Genomic DNA, 20,921 nt, shown 5'->3' with positions numbered 1-20,921 from the left:
AATTGCTGCCAAATCTGTTGCAGACTTCAGTTTACCTTCATGTCACCAAAGGGGGTCCAGTGATGCAGTCAGAGAGCTTAGTTACGAAACAGCAGCTTTAGAGAGGCATGTAAATAACGCTCCCAAGCAAAAAAGTCGTAAATGAAAAAAATTAACAACATGGACGACGGAGGACGGACGACGGAGGACGACAACAATAAAGACTACAAACGGACATAACCAACATGGCATGCGGTGCAGAGCCATAGCTGCCTGTATATTCATAATGAAAACTAGTCTATATGTATAGTAGGATTAAAAATGTGATCACATGTTTCTACATGCATCTATGAATAGTTTTTGAAGGGAACTGTTTGCACATAGCAGGTTGTTTCAAAACTAAGCCAGATACGTCTCCATTAAAAAAAAAAAAAGTTTGTGTCTTACGTATGTGCGTTAGAACTTATACTTCCTTGGCATAATAAAATTTTAATTATAATTTTGCATGCATATAATTAATAGAAATAAAATAATAAAAAAAGTTCTGGAGTGATATTATAAATACGTTTGGTATAATATTGTAACCAGTACAACTGTTTACAGTTATATATTATTATTTTTATTATGATTGTAATATTAATTGTATATTCCATGAGCGAATATTATGTATTTAATTGTTTTGATTGTAAAGAGGACAACCAAGGCATAACAAATATGACACATCTTATTACCATAGACGACACACTTTCAACTTCAGGGTCTTCTAAGAATTATTCCTTGGAAACTTTATTCATTTGGTCTTAGTTCGATTCTTTTACACTCCAACATCCACGTTTTTATTTCACTATGCAGCTTATTCTGTTTGCTGATATCGATAGCTCCTTGGTTGCTAGGGAGGCCAGTAAATAGATATTAGGAAGAAGAAGGGAGACGCCATCGCCATCTTGCGGAGAGAAGACGTTTCTCGGGCTGGGGCGAACCAAAGCCTTGGTTGCCGCCCGAGAAATAGAAGATTTCGCGTCATCCGCGATCGTGTCCTGCTTAGCATTCTCCTCTCTACGAGTTGAGAGAATTGTATCTGGATTAAATAAATCCTAGATAGGGAGTATCGGCGACTTCGAGTGCCAACTTCCGCGTCGGTCCCGTTTTCGTCTCGTAGTGGTTCCAGACATCTGAGGGCAGCGCCAGCTGAGATTCGACCACGAAGATTGGTGAGACCAATCCATAATTCAACCAGACTTTCCAGGACGAGAGGGATGTCGAGTCTTCAGCTGATACCCGGCGACCTCAGCACCTCTGTAGTTCGCTAATTACAGCATTACAGCATCCAGAGTTCCAGTGTAGCAGCAGACCACCTGGAGGTCCTGCGAAGAGAGCCTCAAGCCTCCGACAACTTACAGCTAGACCCGGCAGGATATTCAACGTGTTCTAGTGACGTCATTTGCATCAAATTTCCAACACCTAGATTTGATACCTTGGTTGTTTCTCAATTAATCTCATTTTAAACGTAACTTCACACCAATATTTAAGAACCATTAAAATCATATGTTTTTCAATTATTATTATTTCATTTATATGCAAATTTCCACTATTCACGTAACACCACTAAATTTACTTTTTATAATTACTCTCCATACAGTAACCCAGGGCAGTGACGTGCTAGCTGGACTATCAGTCTGGGCAGACCATCCAGCAGTAGCGGTTCTGGTATTTACTGCAACGAGGGTAGGCGCCAAGAACCCCATGAGAACACATCAATACAATAGCAAGGAGGTTTATTACAGTGGCTACCACAAGCTAGGAGTAGCAGCATAAAGCATAAGGTTTTACTTTCAGTGGCGAGCCAACTTAGGGGCATCGACGTGGGTCTACGCTCACTGGACCGTCTACCAAAAGTGAAATTGTGTTTTTTGCTGTAGCATAGCATACTAGTACGTCGGAACCACAACAAGATGGCCGACGAAGGTATGTATTTCCTGAGGCACAAAAAGACCAGCTCCGACAAGGAGGAAACGTCAGTCGAGGGCCAGAAAGAAATGCTAGGCTGTGTGGAAAACGAAAACAAAGAGGATACACCCACGCTAAGCGTTGAGGCAGGTCAAGAAATTAGCTTTGCTACCGAACCCACGCGCATAGAGGAAAGTAACACTTCCGAACCAGTTGTGCAGGCAGCTAAAGAAAATGCGAATAATATTTCCATGGAGGATTTGATGCGAGCCCTGAACGAGGTTACCAAACAAAACCAGTTACAGTTAGAAAGATTAACTAACGAAATGGCTAGACAAATTAATACTGCGTTAGAATCCCAGAGGTCGGAAGCGGCAGAACAGAACAGGTTACAACACCTTGAATTGATAGACAAAGTAGAAGCTAAAATTGGTGACGTAACCAGACAACTAGCGACACAAATTCGCGACACGCAGGAAGAAGTTCATAACATTCGTGAAACAGTAATGAACAGATTTGAGGAAATTGACGCGCAAGTAACCGAGTTACAACAACACGTAATTAACACGGAAACTACGTGCATAGAGGTTGCAAAACGTGCTGCAGAGGAACAGTTCAACCATTACGTTCAGCTTAGCGAAACACAATTCGTGAACGTAAATACAGCGCTACAACGACATGAAGCGACTAGTGCAGACGACATTCGAACCGTGAATAGAAAATTGATCCAGCTCGAGAACTGCGTGCAGCATTTGTCATTGTCTGGAGCGGCCGCGCATACGCCGATAAACGTTGACACTACAAGCGCGTCTGCGGCGGAAATGATGACGTCAGCGCAGCGAGATCCGTCCGCGTCGTCACACCAGGCTACTCCTACTTACCGTTCACAAGACGTGATTACCAACACTGCAACCGGACAACAAGTAATATTAGTGGATACAGCAGCCTTAAACCACCCTGCTAGGCATTGGTCAGAGGAAATGCCTGTATTTTCCTCAAAATCCACGGAAAATCCACGTAAATTTATAAAATTATTTGAAGAATACGCGGAGAGATTCAATCTTTCGGACACAGAAAAATTGCGATGTTTGAACAACTGTTTGAAAAGTACCGCATATTATTGGTGGGAAATTCACCAAACTTCCATATCGTCATTTGGACAGTTTAAATCAGCTTTCCTACAACAACACTGGAGCTTAAAAATTCAGGGGAATTTACGCGCTCAGTTACACGGAGAAAAGTATGATCCTAAGAAAAACAAAACACTCGAGGCTCATTTAAGCGACATGTTCGAGCGTACCCGCTATCTAGACGTTGTCATGAGCGACGATGAATTCGTGGCAATGATTTTAGGCCAACTTCCGATGCGCTACCAATTACACCTGACAGGTAGAAGCTTTGACGGGATAGCAGATTTCCGGGAACAGCTACTCGCATATGACAGGCTAGACCGTCAGAATAGAAGTAGCCAGCGCGAGGAAACGGAAAGATCACCGGTAAACAGACAACCACCGCTGTATCAGCCTTGGAATCAGCGGCGTAATGAAAATTACCCGGACAATAACCAACGTAAACAGCCGCACGTGAACAGTCTAATTTGGGGCAAGAATAAGCCGGCCCATAGACGAAACACTTGGTATTCAGGCCGTGACAACAACGATGTTTACCATAGAGGTTCGAAGTCACGCGAGTTTGAACGCTCAAAACACAACCGCTCGTGGCGTAACAGCGAGGAACGCGGAGAATACAGACGCGGAGGAATTATTTATAATTCAACGCCTAGGCGAGAAGGCAGGGGCGAACAGTCTAGAACCCCTCCTACCTCACCGAGACGGCCACTCAGGTCGCCGCGCTATAAGGACGACAGACATTCGCCCAAATATTCGAGTAAAAACTACGACAACTCGAAACATTATTACGAAAATCGAGGAGAAGCGAAGTCATCCGGTAGTCCGCGGAACCGACAGCCACACAAACCAAACTCCCCTAGCAAGTTATCGGTTAACCAACTGAGAAGTGAAGCCGCCGGTAATGAAGCTATTCAATTTTCACAGAATACATTCCAGAATCAACCTTCATCGTCATCACAGTACGCAGGGTATTTTGCGAGACAAGAACCCGTCAATCCTATCACCTACTATGCAAATCCACAAGGCATAGAACCGATACTGGCTAAGTCTACGTCCAGTACCGTGACGTTTAGCGCCGGTAATAGCCAGGAAAATAGAAAGTTAAACTAGAAGAGGTCGGTGATGGTACGCCCCGAGCACCGATCGTGAATAGTAATAAGGGGTTAATCCTAGTCCAAGACAGTAAGAGTATGTGTACAATAGTTATGCATGAAAATGAGAGAGATTTCTTGTCAAACGAAGATGACATTGTTACTAAAATTCCAGAAGCATTTTGTCCGGAATTAAATTTAATTGTTTGCGGATTACTCACACCTGTGTTATTGGATAGTGGTGCTGAGATAAGTTGCATTAGCGAAAGTTTAGTATCTGCAATTGAAGATACAGCTTTTAAATTACCTATATTACCCATTTCAAGTCTCAAGATATTAGGAGTCACATCTAGAGCAAGCCCAGTAGTGAATCGACAGGCAATGATTACTATAGAAGGATTGGGACACACAAAAACAGCTAACCCATTGATCGTTAGAGGTCTAGCTAAACCAGTCATTCTAGGAACAGACTTCTTAACAAATTACGGCATTATACTAGACTTTGGAGGCTGGTTAGTAACTACTACTGACAGCACAGTACCAAACACTACAACAAAATGGCAGTTATCTGATAAATTAGTCGGATTGCTACAGCAAGAGATAAGGCTACACCAGATATCTAATGTGAGTGAAGGAAAATCTTTATTGGCCACATCCGAAGATTTGTTGCAAGCCGTTTTAGAGGTAAAGACGATCGAGAATAATCAGAAGCAGGAGTTGTATAATTTATTGGAAAATCATAAAATTGTATTTTCAGATAAACCAGGTCGGAACAACTTGTATGAAGCTAAAATAGTTGTGAAAGCAGGAGAACCGTTCCACAAGAAATCGTATCCGATACCTGCGAAGTATTTTCGGGAAGTCGAAGAATATTTAAATTTAATGCTAGACTGGAAAGTAGTTCACAGAGAAGCTAGTCCATTCGCTAATCCGATGGTCTGCGTAAGAAAGAAGGATGGTAGTGTAAGGCTATGTTTGGACGCGCGAGAAATAAACAAAATAACTGTAAGAGATCGTGAAAGTCCGCACAACACGAGCGATATACTGAGATTATACCAGGGAGTCAAGTACTTAACTACTCTTGATTTATCTGCAGGCTATTGGCAGATTCCGCTCAAACGAGAGTCACAGCAGTACACCGCATTTCTATTCAGAAATCATCAATACGTGTTCAAAGTCATGCCATTCGGACTTTGCAATGCGGTGGCGGAGTTCACTCGTTGTTTAGATGCGACATTGGGTCCGGAATGCAAGAGTTTTGCACGCGCATACGTGGACGACACATTGATAACTTCCAGTACGTTTGAAGAACACATGCAACATCTAAACATGGTAATATCGAAACTGAGAGCCCTAGGAATGACAATCAAGCTAAAGAAATCGCTATTTTGCAGGGAAGAGGTACCTTTCTTAGGTCACATACTCACACCTTCAGGTATTAGAACTGCACCTGATAAGCTAAATGCTATCGTGAATTTTCCTACACCGAGGAATGTAAAGCAGCTCAGAGCTTTTATCGGAGTGATAGGTTTCTACAGAAATTATTCTGATCAAGTTGCTAAGATCGCATTACCACTTTTTGCATTACTTAAGAAAAGTAAAGAATGGAATTGGACTGAAATTGAACAGCAAGCGTTTGAATCGTTAAAAGCCATATTTTTGAAAGAACATGTAATTCACCATCCAATCCAAGGGCAAACGTTTATTTTGTACACTGACGCATCAGCGTATGCATTGGGCGTGACACTAGCGCAATATGATGAATTGGGCATAGAGAAAACAGTTGCTATGGCGAGTCGTACTATGAACGCAGCGGAAAGAAATTATACAGTAACCGAGCGAGAAGCGTTGGCAATCGTCTGGTCTTTGCAGAAGTTTAGAGATTTACTCCTTGGCGAGAAAATTAAATTAATGACAGATCATCAGGCACTGACGTGTCTAAAAACTGGCAAGACATTCGGTAGCAGATTAACGCGCTGGTGCTTACTGATCCAGGAATACGACATTGAAATACACCACGTGAAAGGTCAAGACAATATAGCAGCTGACTATTTGAGCCGAGCTCCGGACATGTTAGGCGAGTCGTCAATTCAAAACAGAAATAGTAAGGAGTACCTGGTAGCGAAATTAATCACGCAAGCCATAGAGGAAAATCCTAAGTTACAGGATATATTTCACAATATTAAGGGAGCGCAAGAAACGGACGAGTTTTGCCAAGCTGTCAAAACTAAATTATTGGAATTACCACTAACTCACAAGATACATCTATTGTATAGTATATCAGAGGAAGGAATTCTCTTTAGGAATAACGCACCTAAAACACCAGTGGAAAAGTATTGGAAACCAGTGATACCAGCTAGCATGCAAAACACTATAGTTCGAGAAATACACGAATTGGTAGGTCACATTGGTTCTCCTAAGCTCTACGAAATGCTACGAAGACAAGTTTACTGGAATAATATGCCGAAGTGTATATTAAAAATAGTGTCTACTTGTGACCTATGTCAGAAATCCAAACACTCTAACGAAAGTATGGAAGGGACATTTCAGCCAATTTTACCTGAAAAGCCGCTACAGCTAGTCTCTATTGATCTGTATGGACCCTTACCCACATCCAAGGCAGGCGTAAAATACGTTGTAGTAATTATGGATATATTTTTTTTTGCTATTAAGCAAGCAAACGCTGAGACCGTGTTAAGGAAGATGAAATCATTCATTTCGCAAATAGGAAAAGTAGAGTGCGTTTTATCAGACCGTGGAACGCAATTCACCAGTGCTAAGTGGCAGCGAGGTATGCAAAGTTTAGGGGTGATCCCTACTACTTCTTCTGTCCGTCATCCTCAAAGTAATCCTGTGGAGTGGCAGATGAGGAATCTAGGAAATATGCTTAGGGCGTATTGTCACAATGCACAACAAAGTTGGCGAGATTATATACCATTGGTAGAATGCATCCTTAATCATACAGTACACAGTTCGACAGGATTAACACCCCATGAAATTATTACTGCGGAACGATCAGAGGCGTTACCGATTACCATATTACCCGACCACGATAAGAACACGAAAGAACCGGAAACGATAAGCGAAGATATGAGGGAACAAATAGAGAAATTTGTTACAGCTCGTCTACATCTAGCTGCAGAACGTCGAAGTAAGCTACAGAAGCCGAAACGAATAACGAAGTTAAATATAGGAGACCTAGTGCTTAAACGAACTAATCCTGTTAGTGACATGTGGAAACAAGTGACGAAGAAGTGGTTTTTATTATACGAAGGACCATTTCAAGTTTGTGAACGAATAAATGAGAACTGTTACACTCTCAAGGAAACTGACAGTGACAAGGTCATCGGAAGATTTAATCTAACACAGCTAAGGCTTTATAAGCAACCTAAGTCTTAGATACGCTGATCTATAACGTATATTTAAGAGATGATGTTTGGTCAAGTCATCAGTGACATTCGACATGAAGTAGATTTATTGTTTGGCTTTAATTAATGTTTATCCCAACAGTAAGGGAACAATATGTTGCATCGCTAAAACAAGCACGCATGCTTGAGGCTAATTTAGTGTCCACTGTGTCGGAGTACCAGTGAGGACATTTCTGTGCGTAGAGCACTTATCGACAATTTCTGTTGTCCACTGAGCATGTAGGCCAGTGCGGACATTTGTCGCGGATATGCGATTTTCGTCGTCGATGTTTGTCACACCTATAGGTGGTGTGAATTTTTATTAGCCCGTGCGTAAGATTTGAGCCATGCCATATAATTATTTTATCTTTGAAATTATTGAAGAATTTGATATCTACTATATGTCTACGTCATGGAAGATTTGAAGATCATGAAGATAACTCGTTAAGATCCAGTAGCGTTCGTCGAGAGGCGTCATCTAAGAGAGAAGAGCCAGCTGTTAGTCAGGCGAAACACGTCACTGTCACATACACAATCATTAATACCTGAGATTCTTTTGAGAGATAGTTCACGTTACCGTTCGTCCTTCAACTTACTTACATATCTGAACACCGTTCTGTCACTATTGCACTGACACATATACTATTTCGTTTCATTTCTCCTAGCTTCGTCTTTCATATTATTTTCTATTTAGGAATTGTTCCTACCCTACACGCTAAGCTAAACAAAGAGATAGTATTTCATTACTCTGGTTATAAATATATGAATCTGATGAGATTTCATTTAATTGAATTTGTCATTTGGCACATGCTTATTACCAAAGAAAAAGCTTGTCTTATGAGCTAATTTTGAGAATCATTATGCTCAACCATTAGTATTGAGCTTATAATAAAGACATTTCAATACTATTATAAACAATTTTGCCTAAGCAGAGAACAACCATTTATTTAAAATATTTTTGTCAGACAAACTAAAGGAAGTGAACACTAGTGAGTGCATTTTCGTCGACAACGAGAAATTGTTCAAGAACACGAGTGTGTATACGTGATAACTACGTAATGTTTTATTTGTGATTCATAACTTCGTGCATTATCTGAACGGAAAACATTGTCAGATATTTTGTCAACGATCTACGAATTTGTCAATAACATTTCTACGTACTTGTGTCTATTGTACATGTTTATTCTCAGCTACAATATTTTGGTAATCTTTATCTACAAAGGAAAACAAAAACACTAAGTCACTTTATTCAGGACTAGATACTGATGATATGTGATATTGTGTATATATAATATGAGAATTTGATTTGTTTTAAATAATTAATTGATGTTGATTGAAAAGATAACAACATGTTACCTATTAGTTTAAAACAAGGGATATTTTTAATTTTATTATCTTGAATATTATGTTAATAATTATTACTTTTATGATATGCTGAATGTAACGTCATGAAATTTATCTCACACAGACTCTGATAGACTTTCAACGAACAGAAGTGAGAAATTTATGAATTGTTATTCAAGAAAAACATAGTCATATTAACTCAATGTATATTTAGAAAGTTTATTTTGATTTTTCTGGAAGAAAAGATCACAACAAACATTGAAGCGGCTCTGTAACCAGTACAACAGATTATTATTTTTATTATGATTGTAATATTAATTGTATATTCCATGAGCGAATATTATGTATTTAATTGTTTTGATTGTAAAGAGGACAACCAAGGCATAACAAATATGACACATCTTATTACCATAGACGACACACTTTCAACTTCAGGGTCTTCTAAGAATTATTCCTTGGAAACTTTATTCATTTGGTCTTAGTTCGATTCTTTTACACTCCAACATCCACGTTTTTATTTCACTATGCAGCTTATTCTGTTTGCTGATATCGATAGCTCCTTGGTTGCTAGGGAGGCCAGTAAATAGATATTAGGAAGAAGAAGGGAGACGCCATCGCCATCTTGCGGAGAGAAGACGTTTCTCGGGCTGGGGCGAACCAAAGCCTTGGTTGCCGCCCGAGAAATAGAAGATTTCGCGTCATCCGCGATCGTGTCCTGCTTAGCATTCTCCTCTCTACGAGTTGAGAGAATTGTATCTGGATTAAATAAATCCTAGATAGGGAGTATCGGCGACTTCGAGTGCCAACTTCCGCGTCGGTCCCGTTTTCGTCTCGTAGTGGTTCCAGACATCTGAGGGCAGCGCCAGCTGAGATTCGACCACGAAGATTGGTGAGACCAATCCATAATTCAACCAGACTTTCCAGGACGAGAGGGATGTCGAGTCTTCAGCTGATACCCGGCGACCTCAGCACCTCTGTAGTTCGCTAATTACAGCATTACAGCATCCAGAGTTCCAGTGTAGCAGCAGACCACCTGGAGGTCCTGCGAAGAGAGCCTCAAGCCTCCGACAACTTACAGCTAGACCCGGCAGGATATTCAACGTGTTCTAGTGACGTCATTTGCATCAAATTTCCAACACCTAGATTTGATACCTTGGTTGTTTCTCAATTAATCTCATTTTAAACGTAACTTCACACCAATATTTAAGAACCATTAAAATCATATGTTTTTCAATTATTATTATTTCATTTATATGCAAATTTCCACTATTTACGTAACACCACTAAATTTACTTTTTATAATTACTCTCCATACAGTAACCCAGGGCAGTGACGTGCTAGCTGGACTATCAGTCTGGGCAGACCATCCAGCAGTAGCGGTTCTGGTATTTACTGCAACGAGGGTAGGCGCCAAGAACCCCATGAGAACACATCAATACAATAGCAAGGAGGTTTATTACAGTGGCTACCACAAGCTAGGAGTAGCAGCATAAGCATAAGGTTTTACTTTCAATATAAATGCAATTAAATGAAAAAAATAAAAAATAAAATAAGTACTCAGTATTCATTATTAATACAAACATGTCTATAAAATTAATTATGTAATTTAGTAAAATATTTTAGATAAATTCTAATTAATATTGAAAATCAATACATACATGTATTGAATGTTTATTCTAATTTATTAATAATGTTTATTAATAAAATAATGTATGAATTTAAAATCTAAATAAATTATACATACGGGAACATAACCCCACTTGTATAAATAGTATAAATACACTTGATAAAGTTTGTAAACACAATTTATTTCACTAATATTTACATTAAATAAACATTTTTAATAATTTGGACTAGTATTCAATATTAGTTATTAAAGTATATAATTTAAAAGCACATATAATTTTTATTTAATATTTTTTCATCCTGTGGAAATTTTCTTATATGGTTTGCGCATCTTAAATATTCACTCTCGTAATTTTTTCATAGCGTACCTAAATAAGTATAACTTCAAGAATGTTCCTTATCTAAGTGGATAGTTGCATCGAGATGCGAACAGCAAGCCGGGAGTGCAACTACCAGTGCAGGAGGCCAATACGAGTGAAGCCTGCGCACCTGAATGCAGCAAGGTTTCTCCTCCGAAGCGCGTGTGTCTGGACAGCAACAGCCAAGCTCGGTTACGTAGCACCAAACAGTCGGACTTGAATTTTCCCCTCCCAGGCCAAGAGGGCACAGTGTGCATGTTGAAGGTACGTCACGTCAGAACAACTATCGTAGTAATTTTATTAACCTGTGTGGCACAGTTTACGTGTTTTGTGTTCTTTACTTTGTAAAGAAATTATAAAAAAAATTTGTGTGGTAAGGGAAGTGATGAATTTTAAATGATCGGTGCTGAGATTTTTGTTTCAAGGGCTAAGTCATTAATGATGCTGCAGTATCGGTCCATACTTGAGGTAACAGGTGTTTGAAATAGCGTACTAGCTAATAACAGTTGGTGCAGTGGGCATAAATTCCAAAGGAGGGTGTGTGAGATTAACTTTGGGGGCCCACTTGTGGGCTTGCAAAATCATAACTGTGAAGTTGATATGTAGACTGTAATACCGCGAGCCCCCTGGGAATCTTGCATATTTTTGCCCCTGGTGCTGTGATGTAAATTAAGCACTCTGTGGCATGAACAAAGCCAAATTTTTACGAATTAATAAAAAAACTGACAAGTCCACAGAGAGTTATTCAAAAGAATCAAATGATGTAGCAGCTAAACATATTGCTGGTTTTTCACATTTTTTTTAAAATGAAAATTTTTTATTTGAATAGATTTTAAAGTTATAGTTTTTATTTATTCAACTTATGGATTTGTCTTTCTACGATTAACGTCTAAAACCCATTAATAAAAAAAAATTAATATGTAAGTCTTATTGCAGCAGAAAATTCATGAGATAAATAAGATGGTGTATGAACTGATTTGTCGTGTGTAACTGGTAAGCTTCTCGATGAAGTAAATGTAGTTTATCGTCGCAGTCTGACTGTGCTGCAGGTGTACGACGGGGAGAGGTTCCGCCTGAACGACGTGGTGGAGGTGGTGGGGTTCGTGTCTGCGAGCCCCGCGACGGGGGAGGGCGACGCCCCGTGCCCGGGAGTCCCCGGGCTGCACTGCGTGGCGGTCAGACGGCTGACGCACTGCAACCCCCTGTGGTCGGCCATCGCGGAGCGGGGTGAGCGGTGGCTGATGTATCAGGGTCAGGGGCGTAGCCAGGGGAGGGTTTTAGGGTTCCATCCCCCTCCCCCCCTTAGCACCTAATCTTTAATTAATTTCTTATTCATCACTCAAACAAATTTCATATTAAAATTAATAAAATTTTTACCATTACAATATTTAAATTTAAGTACGGGAAACTGCTAAAATACCACTATTTTACACCTTAAAATCCAAATTTTCCCAGGGGAGGACCCCCGGACCCACCACTTTAATACGGTAGGGGGCTTCTTAACACCCCCCCATACACAAATCCGGGGTGAAACTCAGGGAATTTAAAAGCCAAAAGGTGTATTCAAAACGGGAGAAACATAGGGTTATTGACCTAAAGTTAGTAACTGAAGTATTAATTTTTAATACCACATGTTATCGCATAACCGTCGCACATTTTATGCTGAATTCAAGTTTGAAAAGTAGGGGTGTGATTTTTATGCCAGAAACACATTTTTGTTGATTTCAAATTTTTCATATAAACAAACATGTTGTATGGAAATTACTTTTAATTAAAAAGCAAAGTATGTAAAAGCATGCTGTACAATTTAAATTTATTAGTCATGCATAGGACACTGAAATTTTCGCGAACCGCGAAATAAAGCGAAATAACGCGAAATGTTAGCAATTTTAATTAAAACACGAAATTCCACACAAAAAACCCTTTTCGCGAAATTGACCCGAAATCTGCTTTAAGGTAGATGTACCAGTAGTCGTCATGCTAAGAAGAGTTTTATAAAAAAAAAATTGTGTACATAACCTTGTAGGTGTATTACTGCCCCTACATGTTTGTTTTTAACCTCAAACTTTACTCTACAATGCTATCCAACACTCTTCGATAAACACAAATTATTTTTGTAGATTTATAATTTTGAAAAAAGTGTGATTTCGAGCCAGTAGTCGTCATGCAAATTTTCGTGTTTGCCAGTGTTCGTCACGTGTTTGTGCCAGTAGTCGTCATGTGCGATTTCGGCTGCATTAGTTTTAATTCATGGATCCAGAATGATAGTATTGTACTATTTGGGCTTCAAATTTTATTTGGTACTATATTTTAAACATCAAAATGGCATTTCATAAAGATCGTTCAGTAATATAATGAATAATCCTCATTAAATTTTGAATTTACTTACAGCACTCACGGAACAAAGAGGGACAGCACATAGAGCTGTAGCAAACCGAATGTATTCGTTACTGAGTAACGGGTGTGCCGTCTGGTAACGAGTAACGAAACGTTACACACGGCTGCATTTTGTTACTCGCATTTCTCGTATATTTTACGCATGCGCGCTCATATTCAATGAATTTACGATACAAAGAACGATGTTTGTTTATTAATAAAGTATAATTTGGAAATTCCTCGTCTAAGTTTTTTTACTGTTTATTAAAGGTATTATGTGTGTAGACAAAGTTTGAGATTGGAACAGAAACAACGTAACAAAGTATTTTTTTACAAATTAGAAATATGTATGTTTTTGTTTTTCACTATCGCGTATTTTCACGTTTTTTTGTTCTTATCTTAAAAGAGATATAATAAAGCCGCTCTAATGAGATTTAATTGTTTCTTGGTTAACAAAAACTGTTTAATTATCAAATATTGTTAATTGTTTATATTCTATTTATTATTATTTACGCGACGTCATACTGTACGCGTACGCAATAAGACTCAATTCGTTGCTGCAACATAACATAGCATGTTATGCGGTATCACAAGTAAAATATAAAAATGAATCAGGGCCCGCCCATCTTCCTACCCAAGGGCAATTTGCCTTTGTGTTTATCGGACAATGTGTTCCTTGGCACACTATTTTTTTCCGCTGCTCATTTTATACTCATACCATTCGCTACATCTTTAAGAGCAGCTTCCATGGCTGACTCTTCATACAACAGTATTTTCCGTTTTGGCATTTTGCCCTGTAATTAAAGAACGAGACACATTACAATGTTTAGTTTACTTATTAATGTCAAAATATATATCGAATGACCCCTAAATTAATGTAAACAACAATGCCTACACAATTTTTGCAATCAATAAAGTAAAGTAATTTCCGACCCAGAAGTCGTCATACACATGCATCGGAAGTCGTCATAGGTGACGACTACTGGATCTGATCATAATAACGTACTTTGTCTATTAACAACAAAGAACCAATATTATTTAAGAACTTTAGGGTGTAACTTAGCACAACTTTAAATAAAATATTAAATGTACCAGTGCTCGTCAGGTATGACGAACACTAGCAATACAAGGTTTTTATTGATCCAGTTTTCGTCACCCTAACTAAATCATACAAAGAAAACGAATTTTTTTAAATAAACACTTCCACCTCTTCAAGAACATTTAACTAACACATTCAGCACAAAACATCACGAATAAACATGAAAAATTACAGAATTAGAAGTAAAAATGTGCACTAACGTCCTTAGTGTTTTAGTATAGGAATTCCCCTATTTATCTTCACTGCTCTACAAACTTTTGATGCACGGACTTTTTTTGATTGAAAATAGTGTTTGTTCCGAAAACTATTGTGGTAATTTCAGCTAGAACGTCGACCAAATTTTTGTCAATATTTAAGTTGGCGATATATGGAGCTACTTCTCTATTATTTACATTTGAAGTTGCTAGTGACGACCATTGGAGCAGTGACGAGTACCGGTGCACTTACCTTAATTGTACACGATTTTTTGACCGGAAAGGTCAATTAAATTAATAACAACATAGACAACATTTTAAAATCAGTACAGATTCCTAAACACAAATTTCCCACTTAAAGACTACTTTATTAACCACTTTTCATCTTCGTACATGTATCAAAACAAACATAATGGCTTCAGTAGCAACTGTATGAATACGACTTTTGCGAGACGTTTTGAGTTCGAAAGTATCGATTCTAGAATCAAGTTGTATACTTCGCTATTACGTTTATGCTTAAAATCATAGTTTTCTTCCTGTATTTCATCAGTTTAACATTTCCATACGACTCGGTCCCATTTACGGTTTATTTAATATGAGAATTGATCCCTTAAAATGAAATTACCGCCTGCGAAAAAGTTTTGTAAAACGTGTGAGTTAATCTCTGGCTGCACAGATTACTACTACGGCCATGCCACGAGGAGAATAAGAACAAAGGCAAATGTGTCTTATGTTATTGTTTACATAGATCGTGACACTTTCGTATAAAAGAGATTTTGTGTAAATGTAAGCCTTGTATGTTCAAAATGCCTAAAGTAGTGACTGTTTTCGATCGTGCACTCGAATTTGAAAGTGAAGGCTTCTACGTTTTTGATAAACTTAATAAAATATTGATGTGCAAGTTTTGTAACGTAAAAATTGAATGGGCTCGCAAAGACACTTGCATCAATCATGTCCGTGATAGTTTAGTACACAAACAAAAAAAAGCATCCTCGGCATCTCAAGCCAGCACGAGCAAGAGACAAATATCTGTAGGAGACAGCTTTCAGTTGGCCAAGAAGACCAAGGTTGACAAAGACATATTTGTCACTTCTTTGACAAAGGCCTTCATGGAAGCAAACATTCCTTTGGAGAAACTAGGCAATCCTGCAATAAAAAGTTTCGTGGAAACATTTGTTCCAGGTAAGGCTGTTTTGCTGTACAAATATATATTTTGATTGTTTAGTTTTGGTTCTGTTCTTTCACCCTCCCTGGCCATATTTTATTGTTTTAAAACATATTTGTTTACAGGAGGAGGGCAGTTACCATGCGTAAAAACCTTGCGTGAGACCTATGTACCTAAAATCCAAGCAGTGGCTGAAGAAGAGTGGTGGGAATCTATCAAAGATCAGGATGTAGTGATTCTATGTGATGAGACCACTGATAAAAAGGGACAGTGTGTTTTTGTGGTCCTTATAAAAACATTGCAATCAACAGACAAGCAAACTCTTCTTGTGGGTGGAGTAAACGTTCTGGAGAATGCAAATGTGAGTGAGTGCTCACGAGCAATTCTGGAAGAACTGACAAAATACCAGGTTGAACATACAAGAGTAGTTGCAATAGTGTCTGACAGTGCACGTTACATGACAAAGTGTGTAAATTCTTTGCAAGTTATTCTTTCATCCGAGGATAAGAATGTCCTTCACATACAGTGTTGGAGTCACAAACTTAACATTGTACAAAATATTTGGCCCCAGTCCCTGCCAGAGTTGAACACTTTTGTAAGCAAAACAAAAACTGCATTTCTGAACACACACAAAAGGAAATACAGATATTTATGTTTTCTGAAAGAGCAGTATCCTAGCCAAGAAAAACCACATATTTTGTTTCCAACTTCAGTTCTTACCAGGTGGGGCTCATGGTTCGAAGCTGTGGGATATGAAAACACTTACCTACATTGGTGACTTGGTGACCTACCTGAAATCACTAGAAGTAGAGTCTGAAGCTCTGAAGTATTTTGCAGACTTGTCAAGGGAAGAGATCAGTGTTATTCAGTGCCAAGCTCAGTTTCTTGTAGAACATGGATGTGCTTTGGTTGAACTGACCAAACAGCTGGAGGGATCAAACTACGCCATGGCTCACTTGATCGGTGGAAAGCTTGCCGATTTATCAAAAAGCTTTCAACTGTTGGAAGGTTTTTAGTTTGGCTTGAAAACAGCCACATGTCTTAAGTCATTGTCAGATGTGAAACAAGGGTTGCTTAAGTCCCAATTTCAGTCATGTGGGTTGAAATCACAAACCAAATTGTTGAAATTGACTGCTGAAGATCCTTCCAAACTATTTTTCAAAAAATTAGGGCAGCTGTTTAACCCACGTGATGTAATGTTAAATGAAGTGAATAAAGATTTGGCCAAGGCAGGAAATTTTCTTCCATTTGTTTCAACCATCCCAGACAGAGAATTTTTGGAAGGATATTTAGTATTCAAAGAAATAGTGGCTGAGAAAGTAAAAAATTGTGAAGGCAGTGTTGACATTATTCCAATTCTTCTCGCTTTGAAAATTGACCATCCAGTTTTTGCAAGCAATGCACTGAAAGCTGTATGGATACCTGCATCTAATGTTGACTCTGAAAGATGTTTTTCTGCATACTCCGACATTTTCTCAGATAAAAGACGAAGTTTGAAACCTGAAAATTCTGAACTAATGGTGTCATTATATTTTGGCAGTAAAATATAAAATGGTGAACAAATGGACTTGGACTGAATTGTCAATTCTGGAAAAACATGTTTTTTGATTCATGTACATAGGCCTATTCTTTTAATGATTTTTAAACTCTGATAGTGTTAAAATTACTTTTATGGAACTCAAAATCACTAGTATAATTTAAGGATTATGATTGTCGTATGGTTTATATTTTTATGTATTGGTTTTGTATTTTTACATTTTTCCCCATGATTTTAGAGAGCAGTTTTTTTATGACGAAATGAGACTATTTTTATGACGAAATCAAGATTTTTTTTATGACAAAATCTGTTAATTTGATTTACCATGAAAGTGGGGCCCTAGTCATGCAACAAAAAAAATATTGTGTGAAACTTAAGATAGAAAAATGAAAACCGTGATTCGAACATGAGCCGAAACCAACAAAGTGTACCCATGGTCACCATGTTTATTGATGTAGTCCACACTAACCTTGAAAGAGTAAGGGCTATTAAATGTAGTTTACTCAACATCAGACAGAGTGTGCGCGTTGCATGCAATCGGTGAGCTATTGATATTCGACTACAAGCGCACGCTCTATATGGGCATCAACGTAACCAACATGAATGGTGCCAACTAGAGCTGGCTACATTTTTATACGTGTTACACGGCAGAAGTAGTTAATGGTTATAATGTTTGAAAATGGCTTTTAAAGAAAATTTATGTAACAGTCAACTTTGTATTTATTAATTAAATAAATTTCTGACTCCATTTCTAGCTGTCTACTCCCCAAAAACCCTCTTTTCCCTCTCTCCCGCAAATTGACCCACCCAAATTATGTAGCTAGTCCGCCCTTGACTACATTGCTCTTTTTTATTAGCAGAATCCCATAACATATTTCAGTTGTTATGCCCACTTGTGACTGTTAATGATAGACAATGGCTTTGAAATGGATTAAATTTCGAGAATGTTATATGAATGTTGTACCGGTTTTGTGGCACAGAATTACAACAACCCTACTTACGACGTAAGCTACGTGGCTTGTTGACTGCCGTGTTGTGAACGCATGCGGTGTGTGTTGCAGAGGCTGTGTTCGAGGGCGCGGAGTCTGTCAGACAAGAACTGCACATGTTACTGTCGGGCCTCTTGCTGGGCGACACGCTTGCCGCTGAGTACTTGCTGTGCCATCTGCTGTCCTCCGTGTGAGTGCTTGCAGTGTCGTCGTGTTTGTTGTGCAGGCCTACAGTTGCTCGAACCATAAGGAACCTCAGTAACTCGTTTGTAAGCATGGCCAAAGGTCATGAAAGTAACGAAACTGGACTGCTCATGAAAGACGAAAAAGTCTCGAAACAAGCAATAAAAATGCCTAAAGTTACAAACTTCAGTTTTAAATAGCACTTTACTGACTGGCTTTTTGATTTTTGATGTCTCACTTTAATTTATAGTCACACATTAAATATAAACAGTTGGAGATTCTGCTTTAACAGGGTGGCCACTCACCGGGAAAACTGGGAAAACCGGGATTTATCAGGAAAATCACGTTGATCGGGAATTATCAGGGAAATGTCAGGGAATTTTTTTAATAACCGGGAATTTTTTGTGTCATGTATATTTCCGCAGAGCTTCCAACCATTACAGATTTTCCGTAATTATTACGGATTTAACACGGAATTACGGAACATCGCTGGTTTATTACGGAAACGAGGCTTTGTGCTGCTTGGTAACGTAAAAAAAATTCCGTTTCTGGTGTGCGTGTTTCGTGAACGCAGTTCGAATACATCACGAGGTTGCGCAGATAACGGAACTAATAAATGTACTGTCGAAATAAGTAGATTAATTCTTGTGTTTTGTAATATAAATGGTACGGTATTACGTCCGTTGTATGATACAACTAGTACATATTCTCGGACTTTTCGTTTGTTAGCTACTTACATCACCCATTTTTTTCATCAAAGTGTTTTTGTCGTGTGTACAGACGTGAAACCTTTTTATGTTGTTCGATAGTGTTGTGTTCTTCAGTCCCGGTTGTAGAAATGAAGCGTGTGACAGAACAATGTGTATTTGAGGCAAAAAAAAAGAACGTTATTCTTCAGAACTTTCGACCAAACTATTCAAAAGAATGGCCATGATTGTCATTTTCAAATGTTTTGGAACGCCACGCACTTTGTAATGTATGCACATGTGACTTTTCGATTGTGCATGGTGGAAGGGATGACTGAGGACGGCATATTGAATCAAAGAAACATGCAGAACATTTTAAAGCCGTGACGAGCAATAAATCTATATCGTCGTTTTTTGCTACATCTGAAGAAACGAAAGTAACAAACTCAGAGTTATTGTTTACAAGTGTTTTGGTATAACACAATTTACTGATGGTAGTAGCCGATCATTCAGGTAATTTGTATAGAGCTGTGTTTCCGGACTCAAAAATTGCACAGAAATACAGCTGTGCGAGAACAAAACATCTGCATTAGTGGAGTATATGGCTGGTGAAACTAAATTGAAACTGTTGAATCTTTAGTAAGTTGACCATTTGCTTTAGCTACAGATGGGAGTACTGATTGTAATGCAGTGAAGATTTATCCATTAGTTGTTTCATTTTTAAATCAAACACAAGGTAAAATTTGCACTGTACTGTTATCCCTTTTTGAGAGTACTAAGACTAAGAATATTTTACAACTAGAAATGTTACACTTCAAAAATGAATATAAGAACAGTTATCAAAAGTTGTGTGAAAAAATGTTTGAGCGCTCGCCACTGAAATACCCCATTACTAGGGACAGGAAAAATTCGCAGGTTCAATGACCTGTAGGATGAACTCCATAGTTCTGCGTACTCTCGGTCAAATGCCACCCACTCATTGGCTGCTGTCTTGTGAGACGTCCCAACGTAGCAGCATGTGATTCGATAAAGCTTTGGTCGGGTGTTTCTCATTGGCCCAGAGTCATCCAGGTGAGTAGTGAGCCAATAGCAGAGGCAGCACTCAGGTATAACTATTTGAATTTATCCTATCGCGAAATAAATTCGCGAATTTTTCCAGTCTCTAGACATAAAACAAAACACAGACTGCAGGTCATTGAAAGGGACGCTATAATGTAAAGTGACATTTTAAATGTATTATGTTATTAAATGAACTTCCGTATGTATATAATGAAGAAAATACAGCAGGGTGCTAAAATGTGAGTAATCTCTTTCTATAATATTATATTATTTCATCAAAAGTATGTGTTTTTTTTTGTAATTGTAAATATCAGGGAAATTTAAATTTTTAATCAGGGAAAAATCAGGGAATATATTTGGTGACTGTGAGTGGCCACCATGTTTAATCATATGGAGATTATGTTCAAAAAGGTTTCAGTTTTTTATTAAAACAGTAATTTATATAATCATGCAAAAAGTAGATTTGTATGGTATTATGTTTAATTTTTGCTTATTTTGTGTAAGAAATTACTCTGCAGTAAAAGGAAATTTGATTAAAGGTTTCTGAAAATGTTTTGAAATTGGTTCACCGGGTATTTGTAGACACCCTGCTGTAGCATCATCAAACGTTTGCACTTGGTAGTTTGTTTCCAAAAGTACAGTGGAAGTGTTTAGTAGGCATGGTGGAAGCGTTCAAAGCATAATCAGATACATGATCAGATGGCACTGGGACGCAGACATAACTTTAAAGCCAGGGCTTGGCCCGAACAG

At 38.4% G+C, this 20,921-nt stretch overlaps 1 protein-coding gene across 1 annotated transcript in view; it reads left to right on the top strand.

The window, feature by feature from the left end:
• LOC134539749 (mini-chromosome maintenance complex-binding protein) overlaps positions 1-20,921 on the top strand; it is a 39,532-nt gene that overhangs the window by 5,477 nt on the left and 13,134 nt on the right. The window contains exons 5-7 of the mRNA XM_063382018.1: positions 10,938-11,147; positions 11,933-12,110; positions 18,316-18,433. Coding sequence (XP_063238088.1) covers positions 10,938-11,147; positions 11,933-12,110; positions 18,316-18,433 — 506 coding nt within the window. The remainder of the gene's footprint in view (positions 1-10,937; positions 11,148-11,932; positions 12,111-18,315; positions 18,434-20,921) is intronic.

This window comes from Bacillus rossius, chromosome 15 (assembly GCF_032445375.1).
Source record: "Bacillus rossius redtenbacheri isolate Brsri chromosome 15, Brsri_v3, whole genome shotgun sequence".
Classification (NCBI taxonomy): domain Eukaryota; kingdom Metazoa; phylum Arthropoda; class Insecta; order Phasmatodea; family Bacillidae; genus Bacillus; species Bacillus rossius.
This window is presented reverse-complemented; position numbering and strand designations above follow the sequence as displayed.